Source organism: Mchenga conophoros, linkage group LG15 (genome assembly GCF_057382185.1).
Source record: "Mchenga conophoros isolate Kocher_MC1m ecotype Shallow Benthic linkage group LG15, M_conophoros_male_GT1.1, whole genome shotgun sequence".
NCBI classification, from domain to species: Eukaryota; Metazoa; Chordata; class Actinopteri; order Cichliformes; family Cichlidae; genus Mchenga; species Mchenga conophoros.
The window spans coordinates 16,359,702-16,372,763 of NC_140540.1; the positions used below are offsets into that span (position 1 = coordinate 16,359,702).

General features: G+C 39.2%; 1 protein-coding gene across 21 annotated transcripts in view; it reads right to left on the reverse strand.

The window, feature by feature from the left end:
• ptprk (protein tyrosine phosphatase receptor type K) overlaps positions 1-13,062 on the reverse strand; it is a 105,787-nt gene that overhangs the window by 39,953 nt on the left and 52,772 nt on the right. For all 21 annotated transcript variants that reach the window (XM_085248074.1, XM_085248088.1, XM_085248087.1 and 18 more), the window contains 5 exons: positions 10,256-10,337; positions 8,701-8,816; positions 7,606-7,780; positions 1,133-1,245; positions 328-508 (listed from right to left, as the gene is read on the reverse strand). In XM_085248074.1, the coding sequence (XP_085104200.1) occupies positions 328-508; positions 1,133-1,245; positions 7,606-7,780; positions 8,701-8,816; positions 10,256-10,337 (667 nt within the window). The remainder of the gene's footprint in view (positions 1-327; positions 509-1,132; positions 1,246-7,605; positions 7,781-8,700; positions 8,817-10,255; positions 10,338-13,062) is intronic.

The following is a 13,062-nucleotide window of genomic DNA, read 5'->3' on the forward strand; positions in this document are numbered from 1 at the left end:
TTCTCCAATTCCACCCCTCGCTACACCTCTCCTCTTCCTGCCTGTTCATTGTACAAATATCACCCTACCAACTAAAATATATATACCAAGACAAAAAGAACAGTAGATGGACAGATCGATAAATAATAAGACAAGCAGAAAAAAGCCTGTGTGATCAAGAGGGACCAATTAAGTAATGCCATCTGTGACTTCTTGCTAAACCTGGCTGATCTTCTTTTAGGAGAACATACATAAGGAAGGACTCTATTGACAAGGCAAAGTCTCTAATCACAAAATCAATACATTGAATCCTAACTCTTCTATGTTAACATATTGCAGCTGTCCTACCTGCACATTTGGTCCGAGTAATGAGCGGCGGACCAGGTTTCCCGGTACCTCCCTCTCCTGGTCTGGTCAGTAAGACCCTGATCTCATACTCTGTGTCTGGGTCAAGATGCCATAACTTGTAGTTAGGAGAGTTCACAGCATGAGTCTCTGTCCAGCTGCCAGATGTCATACGGTACTCAACCTATTAGAAAGAATAGAAAGTATTAATCCGAACATCAATATTAATGTCAGTGTCATATGATAATCTCTGGAATACAAAGGTTTCCTCCATGACCAGATACCATGCTTCTGCTTATGACTTATAACCTTGTGAAAATATGCAAATGACAACTTGTAATCATGTTTTTCCTTATTTTCTTTCATATGCTGGTAAATTGCTGGATGTACATACTAAGCATGGAAAAGAAGAAATCAAGAAAAATAATCCCTGTGAACCAGACGCTTGTCTCCATTTTTAGACAATTTTCTATGATGTAAGTGAAGGTGGATATCCACAACAATGTTCTCTCAGTCACATGACTGGTGTGAGCACAGAAACAAACCTATAGTTTAAGTGTTTTATTTGCAAGAGGCAGACAATCAGAAGAAAGCTTAGAGGTCAGCTTTCTTCATATAAGCTAAATCGGAATTATTCATGTGACTTAGAAGCCACCTGTTTTCCTGTAAGATTATAAATGGTAATTGTTATGGTCTTTGTTAAAGGTTTGTAAAGTAATTACATAATTTGTTAAGTTTGCATGACTACAATGCCCCAATTTACAATGTTAAAATGTTAAAAACATCCAGTACTTCAAGACTAACACACCTCCTTTAGTATTATAGGTCCATCTCCAAATATGGAGTTAGCATTGAGCTGAATTAGTAGATAAGTGGGACCGACACCGAGCAGCTGAGGTGGTGCAATTGGGTGCGGAGGCTCTGGGGAGAGAAAACAAAGAACAAGAACATGTAAGTTGGTTTCGCAAAAACAAGGTCACTTTAGGGTGGCAGCAAACATAATAAAGTCAATCTAATAAAATACCTCATTAGTGGTCACATGATCTTTGTGAACTCAAACATTTTAAACAGAATACCTGCCAGCTATGACAACTGTCTAGGGTCTAGGTCTTGTAGCCACGACACCCACTCACAACACGAGCTACGTGAGCATCATGGCTAATTAAATGGTTTAAGATGCTTCATAGGGCTGCTTAGATCCCATGTCCTTTTACTAAGAATAAAATCATAATAATAAAGTTTACACTCTACACATGACAAGCCTTTTACCTTCCTGAATTAAAAATACAGACTAATCCCTTTTCTGATGTGAAATGTGTGCTTTTCTTACTTCTTCTGTTAAAATCAAATGGATTTTTGGTCCATGAGAAAGAATTTGTGTAAAAAATGCTAATTCAAATATGACAGAACATCTTCGCTACCACAAGACTGTGAATCTACTATGTTAAAGCAACAGCATGAGCAGTTCCCCCCTCTGCTTTTTTGTTCTATAATCTAAATCTCAAAGCTTGTACTGGCAAGATGCAATACTGAAAACTAAAGCGACATCCCTCACTTTCCATTCGATCTACCAAAAGAACCCTCCCAGTAAAAAATGCACATAAGTTGCTAACATTCCTATCTCTCCCTCTGTTTTGACAAGGTTGTTTGCTATGCATCACCATCACCCGAGCATCAGCCACCAACAGGCCCTGACTTAGGGGACTGATATTTACCCATCACTCCCCAATATCTCTGTGCAAATGTTTTCTGCAGGACTAAGACGATTAGAGCCTAGAGGCCAAACTCTGTTCTACTTGTCAGATGGCTTTTGGAATTCAAGTCCTTATTCAGACTGAAATCTATGCATTATATAAGCATCCGAAAAATTTAGAGACATCTCAAAGGGGATCTGGTTACCATTATTAAGTTTGCTTATTTGCCCAAACATTCAGCTCATCAACTACCCCTTTGTTAGGTGTAACGATTAATTACCTTACAGTATCATTTCATACTGTAAAATAAGAAAAAAAGTACAATTGACTAAATAACGGCAATTAAGTTTTAAATATTATGCACAGTATGTAGTTTTACTAGACGTATGTCCCTGTAACACGGCCACAAAGTGCTTGGTGAATAAATGATGTGTTTTTACATAATGTGATGGATGCACGATGGTTTCAGGGCCAGCCAGATCCCAGATAACTGTCACACATTTGTGACTGACAGGCTGAAAACACATACAACCTTTAAACACAGTGCATCAAAGTTTGATCTACTTGACACATCTACACACACACACACACACACACACACACACACACACACACACACACACACACACACACACACACACACACACACAGATCAACGCATGAATTAATCACTCTCCTCACACACATGCACTGTGATCTGTCTCGCATGCAGTAAATCATAAAGATTTTTATCTTTCTCAGACACACCACCAGCTTCAATCACACCATATCAAAGCAAGTACTGTATTATCTAAATTAAATGTGTGTGCCTGTGTGTTACGGTGTATGTTGCTCCATTAACAGTTATATTTCACATTACTGTCACCTGTTTTTTTTTTTTCTTTGTGTGCCTGCGTTGTCATTTTTGTGTGTACTGAATGTGGCTGTCAGAGAGGTGCGCACGGGGAAGCAGCGCTTTAGCAACAGATGAAACACTGAAGTTTGACAGCACGCGCACACGTGCAAACGCAGACACAGGCACAGGCAGGCCAATGAAGCTGAATCCAGATAATGAATGTTGAAGTTACTTCAGAAAACCACCAACGTCAACGGCATGTCATCCCGCAATGCCATCAAATAAGCAAAGTAAACAACCCGATGATAAATAAGCAGATGAAGAAATGAAGCAGATTCACAATGATGCATTTTTAAAGGGCACAAAACAGTAGGTTTATTTATTTTTTTAGCTTGTGTGTTAGCTTGAATGCGTGTTTGAATGTTGCTTAAAATCTACTGAATATCTAACAAATAAATAAAACACATAAAAATGAAACAGTAAGAAATGTAACTGGGTCATTATGAGACTCCAGAGGAAAAAAAACAAAAGCTGGAACAAGCTCAAACTTTACATTTTCTCCTTGTTTTGTTCCATCACTTGTCATTCGTGCAACTGACCTAAAAAATATAACAAATCATCAATGGTGTTATTCCAATATTTTGCAGTGGAATTGCTGTCACTATCTTTTTTATTATTAATCACATGTGTGAACCCTCTCATCGTTCTCAGGTTATTGGGTCGAATGTAAATGAAAATAAGGAAACAAATGAACACTGGGAAAGCTTCAAATGTATATGCTGATTCTGACCTACACTGCCTCTGTGATTAATTTCTTTATATTGTCATTCATTTTCTTCCGATATGGAAAAGAGCAAGCAATCAGAAGCTATTATGAAAGATGTTTTGGTAGGTTCTGTGCTTTTGTGGTTTGTAATGTGGTGACAGAGACAGTCAGACTAATATAAGAAAGGAGTGGAAAAAGAGAGAGTTTTCATTGGTGACCGGAGCCCACCAGGAATGTCCTTTGTTTTCCATCGTCAGCAACCTTGTCAATAAAGTTTAGCTTTCACAAACCTTTGCTGACATCACTAGGGAGCTCACTGGAGGTCATGTGACCTACAGAACTACAGAAGTGTGCATGAGCGTGCAAGTGTGTGTGTATTTCAGCTGCATTAACAACAGTCCAGTGGTAGTAGTTTTGGTTTTCTATAGTTTTATATAATGCCTGAAGCTCCACCTGTCAGTCTAACTTAAGAGTGTGCGACTGGCGACAAGAGAAAAAGGGACATTTTAGAGGTGGACCACTATAGCTTAAACCAACTGCAGGAATTCAAGCAACTTGCATGTGCACATAAGTCTGATACATGTTTGTGTTTGTGTGTGTGACAGTAATATTGCAGGAGATTTTTAGGCCATGGGTTGTGTGTAATGCAAGCTGGCATGGTGATGTATGTGTGTGGTGATGATGCACTCTGTCACCAAAGGAACCAGAGGGCAAGGCTTTATTAGAGCTCGCCTCTGACCAAACCAAAAGTGACACGCACATACATATACACACCCAAACACACAGTCAGACTCTCTCATACCTCTCGTGCTGTTTATCTACAGTAAAACTTGTAAAGGCAGAGCTTCTGCTTGCCAGCATCCATCCATCAGGTCTTAAAATTTTGGGCTTTGGGCTATTGAACCTTAGTACTGTTTTGGTACACAAGGAAATGTATATGTAACGCTGAATTTTAAAACTGGCCTCTGGATATTTGATCAGATCTTGCATATTTGTTTGGAAAAGCAAGCGACCCAGGGATGCTGAGTTGACTGTTATATTGAGAGAAAACCAGCAAGTAATCTTGAGAGAAGCTACAGCTTGTGTGAGTGACGTGTACTTCTTTCTAAAAACCAAGTATCTATTGATCGCTTATTAAAGTTTTACAAACGAATAATAAACAAATCCCTATATAATGTGACAGTATTTTATTCATCTGGATTTTGGCCAAGCTGCAACTCTTGAGTTAAACCCCACAAATTAAAACTGTATAAATGGTTAAAGGTATTATGAGGGCGGTTTTAAGGGGCAGGTCGGCTTTGATAGTCTGTCACTGGAGTAGATGTCCAAGCTGTGTGCTCAAGTGTACAAAGAGCCCACCTCAGGAGTCTGTGCTCTAGGTTCTTTAATGGAAGCTCTGTTGTTTATATTGCATGATATTTAGCAGTTAGCAGTTATCTGTGTCTGAGCAACACCCATGTAGCCTGTGTTTACTAAATAGGCTTGGTAGTTAGCTAGTAACTTAGCCGTCATATGCTTTTATATTTCAACAAAAGGGAAGAGAGGCGGAAATGTACATATAAGAAATATCTTGGAATCCCCTGTCACACCTCTCAAGCTCCCAAGACACACCTCTGTTTAAAGAAATGTGATTCTTTTCTTTCATCCTGACAGCCTCCCCACATGATAATAGCACATCTTTGTCATCTACATGTTATAAATATCAATAGACTATTCCTGTGAGTAACCTTAGTGGGACAATTTCACATCCTACAGTGAGCCACTTTAAGGCTTTGAAGATGAAACCTGGGTTATTTTTTATGTATATCATATTTTGGCACATCCATATGAGTTCTCCCTTTTCCCGTTTTCCTATAATCTATATAGATGATTCCTCAAGTAATAGCCCATTCCCAGCAGTTCGCCTGCTAGCTTAAATTTCACAATAAATAAATATTAAATATCAAAATATTCAGAGCGAAAATATTAGCAATGCAGCAACACTGTCCATATTCATGGTTGTCAGTGTCCTGCAGGAGCCTCAATTATCCAACAAGCAGACTTTTCAAAAAGTGAAATAAACATATTCTCTGTTTCTTTGATTTCTCTCTGGTTCTCTTCTCACATCTGATATTACCAATAAATAAACATGAGGCTCTTCTCCTCCCACATTCATACATGCAGTCCTTATTATTTTATTGTGACATCTTTCTAACGACCAGATTCAAGATCAATATTCATAATCACCAAAATTCCTCAAACGTCCAACAGTATCGTTCCTACTGATTGTTAAAAAAAACCAAAAACACTGGCTGGTTATGAAAGACACAGCGTTCTCAGTGCACCGTCTTGAACCTGAATCTATTTTCATACATGTAGATTGGTTCCTTTCATGTTCGGACACATATCTCCTGCTGTGCGAGTTTCTCATCTCATTCCTCTTTCCCTTCTCGCAATCAAAAAAAGATGTTCACAATAAATAAACATTAGCCACTTACGTTTTCCTACTAAATCAGCAATGTCCTGAAGATCTCCTTCCATTACTGCCTGATAATCCTCATCAATAAATAAATAAAAATCTGTTTATATCTAGTGATTTTTAGCCTCACAATAGCAGGGTTAGGGTCAAGTGACACAGAGAGTTGAACCTCTATGCCAGAGAGTGTAAGAGCACCTTTATCTGAGGTACGCCATCTAATATTCATGGCGCTCGTTCCTGCTTTGATTTCTTATTTCTTTCTGCTCTGACATCTCCTATGCAGAATAATAAACATGACTCTGCTCTGCTGTTTACATATTCACACATATTCTTGATTCTGATATGGATATTCTTTGGATAATGAGCTATTTACATTTAACTTTTCTCCACCAACTCCTCTCTTCTCTTTGCTCTTCCTTCCACCTCCCCACCCTACCCACTCCACCCCCCTTCCGTCACTCCCATATCATTCTTTCTGAATCTCTTTCGCCTTTACCCACCCCAATCTGCCCCCTCCACCCCCACCCCACCCCCCGTGTGTCTCTCTGGGAGATGAATTGAATATGTAAGCTATTGGATGTGAATGAATAAAGCATCCCATCTCAAACACACATTGGTGACACCTTATTAACCACATGTCAGATGCACATGACAGCTGCAGCGCGCGCGCACACACACACACACACACACACACACACACACACACAAATACACAGATTCGATTCGCGTACACTCAGACACAGCACGCCCATGCTGGCATAGACAACAATTGAGCTATCTCATCCTCATATAAGCATCTACACACACAGACGGAGCATTTGCACCCACATTCAAACACAAGCGTAGCACACATAGATCTACATACCCTCCCTCATTAGCCTATATTGTGACTTTCATTTTATCAGTCAGTCACAGTGAAACACAAAGTTGATCATAACAAAAAAAACACACAAACACACAGAGAGGTCAAGAAAACAGCTAGCCAGGGTACATGGAAGCACGTAGGATGTAACTCAGCATTAACCTTTTAATTACAGAGTTAGTCTATTATTAAATCACTCTTTCATATGATAAGACATCCTCTATATCAGGGCTGGACTATTAATTTTCATAAGGGGCAACATCATGAACTAAATATTTTGCCCTTAAATGAAGCTTTAGTCCAAAATCACTCGTTATTTACTTCGTGCTGCACTGGAGTCACTGTTGACTGTCCAAATTAACATCACTGAATTAAACTTAATTACTTAGCTAATGATAAAATATGCTATTGGCAGCTGTGATTTAAGCTAACAAATTTGATAAATGGATCAAGCTCCTGTGAATCCTGATTTTGTTTACTTCTGTCTGACTTTGTTGACACACTGTATTAAAATTTAATACATTGGGAACTTTCATTGTACATCCAAGAACTCTTCAAAAAAGCTTATATATATAAATATACTACTATCAGATTTTTAAAAAAGCAGCAAAGAAGTTGACAGAAAATCTATTAAATAACCTTGAAAATGTTTTTCAAAATCCTCACCTCTGACGATAAGCGCAGCAAAGTTGGACACCCCAGAGCCGCGCTCTGACTGGGTGACACAGCGATACAGATCTTGATCTTGATTAGTGACTTCTTTGAGGTGGAAGGAGGCAGCAAACCGTCTGTGGTTGATGTTTTTGGTCAGAGCCACTGGAATATCTTCTCCATTTCTCCTCTACAGACAAACACACACAGACAGACAGATCAGGTGTTGCAGCGGGTATGAAGGGTTAAATGCCTTGCTCAAGGTCAGCCAGCACTGACCACAGACACGTGCGCACACACACGTGTGTGTACACACTCTCATCCCCCTCTGCTTCGCTGACAGCAGGTTTGAAGGTCATGACTACAATAGAACCATAATGAAATCAGCAGCTATTAAACTCTTAATCATGTTAGCTGCTAAATGTATGGCCTGAAGTCAGTCAGTGTGACTGTGACTGCGTGAGTGTGTACTTGTGTGTTTGCGCAGTTGACACTTTATAATTGGACATACAAGTCCTAAGGGTGTCACATTCAGTACACTCTTTGTGTTGTTAAGTAAATAATGCTATATACTGCATATTTATATTATTTTACAAGGAACTGCTCGCATTAATCAGCACAAGAATGCAATGACAGATTTAGCAAGGCCTTGCTCATTTTCATTTGTACTGCAACTTTATGAAGACAGAGAGTCATATAATGAAGGGAAAGTCTGTCCCAATTACAGAAAACATGCTCTTAGTTGAGTCCAGTGGTATAAATTTTCTCTTAACTTATCAAGCCTTTCTGGCTTTAAAGTTGACTTTCTTAAATATGTTTTTAACTGTCATATTCTGTAAAAATAAATAAATAAATAAATGAAATCCATTCAATAATGTTGTATTTGGGTACACTAAAATGAATACCACTGTTAGATGTGACAAAACAGGCTGTTTTTGGATCTGGACTTGAAAGGCTGCGAATATTATTGCAATTTAAATACTGCTAGTTAAATAACCCCATAATCATAATTAATCGTTTAGATCTGGTCTTGCTACAAATGCCTTGTAGAACTTGTTGGTGTAATAACAGCACACCACACACGTTCTGCAAATGTTTTCTTGGTTGTACCTGTAGCCAGAGTTTATTGTTCGAGGTGTCTCGCCCCGTGGCGATACACTGAAAAGTGGCATTTTGTCCAGCGTTCACCTCCACATCCCCAAGGCGCAGGAAATGAGGCGATTTATCTGCAGGAAATGAGGTCAAACAAAGAGGCGAATCAGATTAGGTTTACAGCGAGAATATATGTATTTGTGCTTTAAAATGTTTTGATTTTATTCCTCTCTTTAAAATGGAAATGAGGTGACAAAACGGTCACCTTATCACAAACACACAATACATTTCAGGACGATGGGCCACCCTGAGGAATATGTTCATTTTTGTCATTATTATGTTTTACTGGACCACAGCACAGTACTGACTTGCCATTGCCAGGTAACAATAATGCCACCTTCACTACATGTGACTTGACATAGCTTCCAGTTCTTAAATACCATGCTAAGATAATGAAGTAAGCCTTTTTAGACCCTGAAGATCCAGTTCAGCCGTGACATCTTTATTCTGGGGATGTGATTGCAATCATAGATAGCAGCTCCTATGGTGAATGAAAACACACACACACGGACACACGCTCACAAACACACAAGCTCACACATGCACGCATGTGAACATGTGCACACACACACAAACCCGTGTGTCCAGAAATGCAGCTGTGAGAATGAATGCTTCCACTGTGGAGACTAAGTACTAATTCCTTTTTAAATACTTGCTCCTTCCTATTAAGGGCCCCGCTGCTCTGCCTTTAAAACACCAGGGATCCTTTTTTCCCTCCCATATTTTACAAGATTTCACGTCCAAGTGTAGAAATGTGTTTCTGACTCATATCGACAACTTGTGACAGAGACAGGGACCACAGGGACACCACGACCCCACAAACTCTACAAGGGTTCACGACACTTTATTTTTATGACTTATAATCAATAGAATCCATTAAGAAACAGAATTGTCCTGGAAGATTTCAGTGCTTCTGCTAGATAGATAACAAAAACAGCTGTAATAGTTGCCTCTCCAGGAACATGCCTATGGCTTTAGATTAACGGACGACCCTTCTGTTAACAGTTTGTCGTCACAACACTTTTTTTCTAGCCTCTAGTGGTAAGGAAACACTCAAGCAAAGAAGAGAGGAAGACTTGAGACGTACTGAGAATTTAAAAAGGATCGCAGCCCTCATCTCTTTCCTGTCAGTACAGAGACAAGAAAGCTACTGTTCACTCTGTGTGTGTGTGCACGCATCTGTGTGTGCTTGTGGGTTAAAGAGAAAGAGCTGAGTGGTCAGAATCTTCTCTCTCCATGATTGCCCTAATACTGTCTCATTTCCCGCTTCACTCTCTCCTATTCCCCTCTTTCTCTCTGTGTTTCCTCCACTCTCCTTTTTTTATTTCTCTCATTTTTCTCTACGACTTGCCTTTCTCCTCTTGCCACATCCCTCCTCTCTTGTGTCACCTTCCCACTTATCTACCCATTCAAGTGCAACAGAAACCATCCCAGGTACAGTCTAATTAGTGGCCAAAGCTATCAGCGTCTATCCAGCGAACTAGGACTAATTGCTGGCATGCTAATGACTCACCGCATGGGTAGCTGAGCACCTGAATGTCGTCTATGGCGATGAAGCCGGCTTTGCTGTCCGAAACCTCAGCTTCAAATATGACCTGAGAGAAGAGAGATAGAGGAGATTTACCTATTGCTCTCCCAATTGCAGTTTAAACAGTTAATATTAACACTGAGATGAAGATATCCTGAAATAACATCTTTTTAATGTGCTAATTAATAAATTTTCATACAATTAGCATGCACAATTACTGACAACAGCATTTACAAGTAGCACACAAAATGCTTGAGCTTGAAACCTTGAAGAAGTTGAATTTGCAAATGTAACAATTTGTGCACATAAACCGTGTATCAAAAACAGAAAATACAACAACAGGAAAAACAAAGTCAAAGCCTGAGAGAAAAGTAATCTACAAATGCTCTGTTTGCAAATCACAAGCCCCTTATGGTTATGAAATCAACTCTTTAGTACTGTTACCAGATCACAAATTGTTTTGATGCATCCTAAGTGCAGTGGAAGCTGCAAAGTGAGACTATTGCCATTTCAATTTGTTGTGAATATGAACAATTCAATCTTAAAGCAGGCTGAAAGTCACCGACAGCAGCTGGTGATGTGCTTTAAACTGGATAAATTCAAAACCGCCACCCTGAATGCCGCTGGATTTATACATTCTGCCCAACACGGCAGGGAGGATAAATGAGATACTTCCTCATGGATCATAGTAATCTCTTTGGGTACACAAAAATGGCTGCTAAAGAAATTATAGTATATACTGAAATCCAGTGTGGTAAGTCAGATAGCAAAGGGCTATGACCTCTCTGTTTGTTCTTTTTTCCCCATGCCTATTTTTGCTTTCCTTTCCTTTCCTACATCTGTCTGTTTTCCTTATGTTGTCAAACATCTGTGCATGTAACACATGATGAGAACTTCAGCAAAGGATGAAAAAAAAAAAACCCAAAATAAATACATGAAATTCAATTTTCTTTTAGCTATGATAATAGTGTTGGCCTTGGGAGTTAAATTCAGTAAATCCATTGTACTGACATCCATGTTCCCCACAGGATAATTCCTAATTTCATTTTTGTGCTACCAGCAGGTCAATGATTGATAAATACTTCAAACACACAGAGTCACACATTAGAGGCATGGGAGGCTGCCATTAGCTGCCTTTCTACTGCATGAACAGCTCCCCGATCAGCCATTTAAGCCTTTTTCTTCATAGTGTTGGAAGATCCACAATACTTTAAACGTTATGTAATATTTGCAACAATTTTGACTGTGATGCCAAAAGCTATGACTAACCAATCTGTAAGACCAAAATCCTTTGCTGCTTGTTTTTTTTAAAGGAGTTTAATCAACGAGTATGTATGTAATGCACTTTTAGTTTCCCTAGAAAAGCTTCCAAAAAACCATTACTTCATGGTATAGGCCGCCTTAAAAGTGCTGGATAGTTGAAAACAGCTCATTCTTAAGGGTAGAACTAAAATGTGATTTGAGTACCATGACCTGGTGAAGGTAGTGAAAGTTTCAGCGTTATGGGAATGGCCTCGGATGAACTGGAAAAACAAACCTGTCGTGCTTGTTTTGATTCCCTTGGGGAATGGAAACGCACAGTGTTTGTTAATCCACCAGGACTTTACAAAGTATTTAAATGTAAGCTGATAATTGGGCAAAATAGATTATGTATATATAACTTTAAAATATAATGGGTGACCATTGGGTGACCATTATAAATCTGATGAAAATAAAAAAAACAATCTGTGGACATTCTTGCCGTGAACTAATTTCTCATGTGTTAGTATGATTGCTTGGAAGAAATAAGCAATCATGGCTGAGTAGGCAAATTACCTGCTTAACACTAAATAACACTGGCAAGCTAAATTTGTAGATTTTAAGTGGAGTCATAACAGTCAACAGGTGCTTCAACCTCCCTGCAGCTCACTAAGGATCTGAATTAGGAAAATCCACCTCATCGTAATCTCTCTCTTCTTCACTTCCTCCTCCTTGTCCATACGTTAGCCTTCCCAAGCCTTTTTCCCCTTTCTCTATTTCTCGCTTGCTGTCTGTTTTCTAACAGTGTTTATTTAGAAAGGAGCACCTAATGAACAGAAGAGAAGGGACAGGAGGAGAAAAGAGGAGGTAGCCATCAAAAAGAGAGGCAGAGGGAGAAAGAGAGCAAGGCAGTGAGCAGTTGTTGTCATTCATCACCTGTAAAAGGAAATCTGCCGTGAACTGTTTACCCACAGCTTATCATCTCCTGCTTGTCACACTCTCCCCCTCTCGGTCTCCCTGCCCTACCAATCTATCTTGTCTCTCTCTCCTATCATCTTTCACTCATAGCTCACTGCGGAGCCCAGCAGAAAGACATCAGCTGACTTTTAATACCTTCATCTCCGTCTTTCCTGTCTGCCAAGCTTTCCTGTCTGCCTGCCTCCTATACACCTGCATGTAGGTGCATGTATAAAAACATATAAACCAATGTTTTATGTTTATGCTTCAAGTCATTGAGGACGAACTCGGGTCACCACTCTGGGCAATGAATGTTCCCCAAATAAAGTGAATAAAATGAATCTTCTCAAATTATCTTAATACTTTTTCTTCTTACATAGCCTAAAGGAAATCTATTTAATATAGACATAATACTTAAATGAAATGTGTGGCTTAGGGCTGGCTCTTTACCAGCCTGCTATTCAAAAGTGAGATTAAAAAATCTTTAACAACCTTTCTGAATTTGCAGTGAGTGGAATCTAACCCACAGTATAGTCTGAGGTTTGTCTGTGGACATTTAGCTGAACAAATTATATCTTGGTTATGAACTTGTTTGA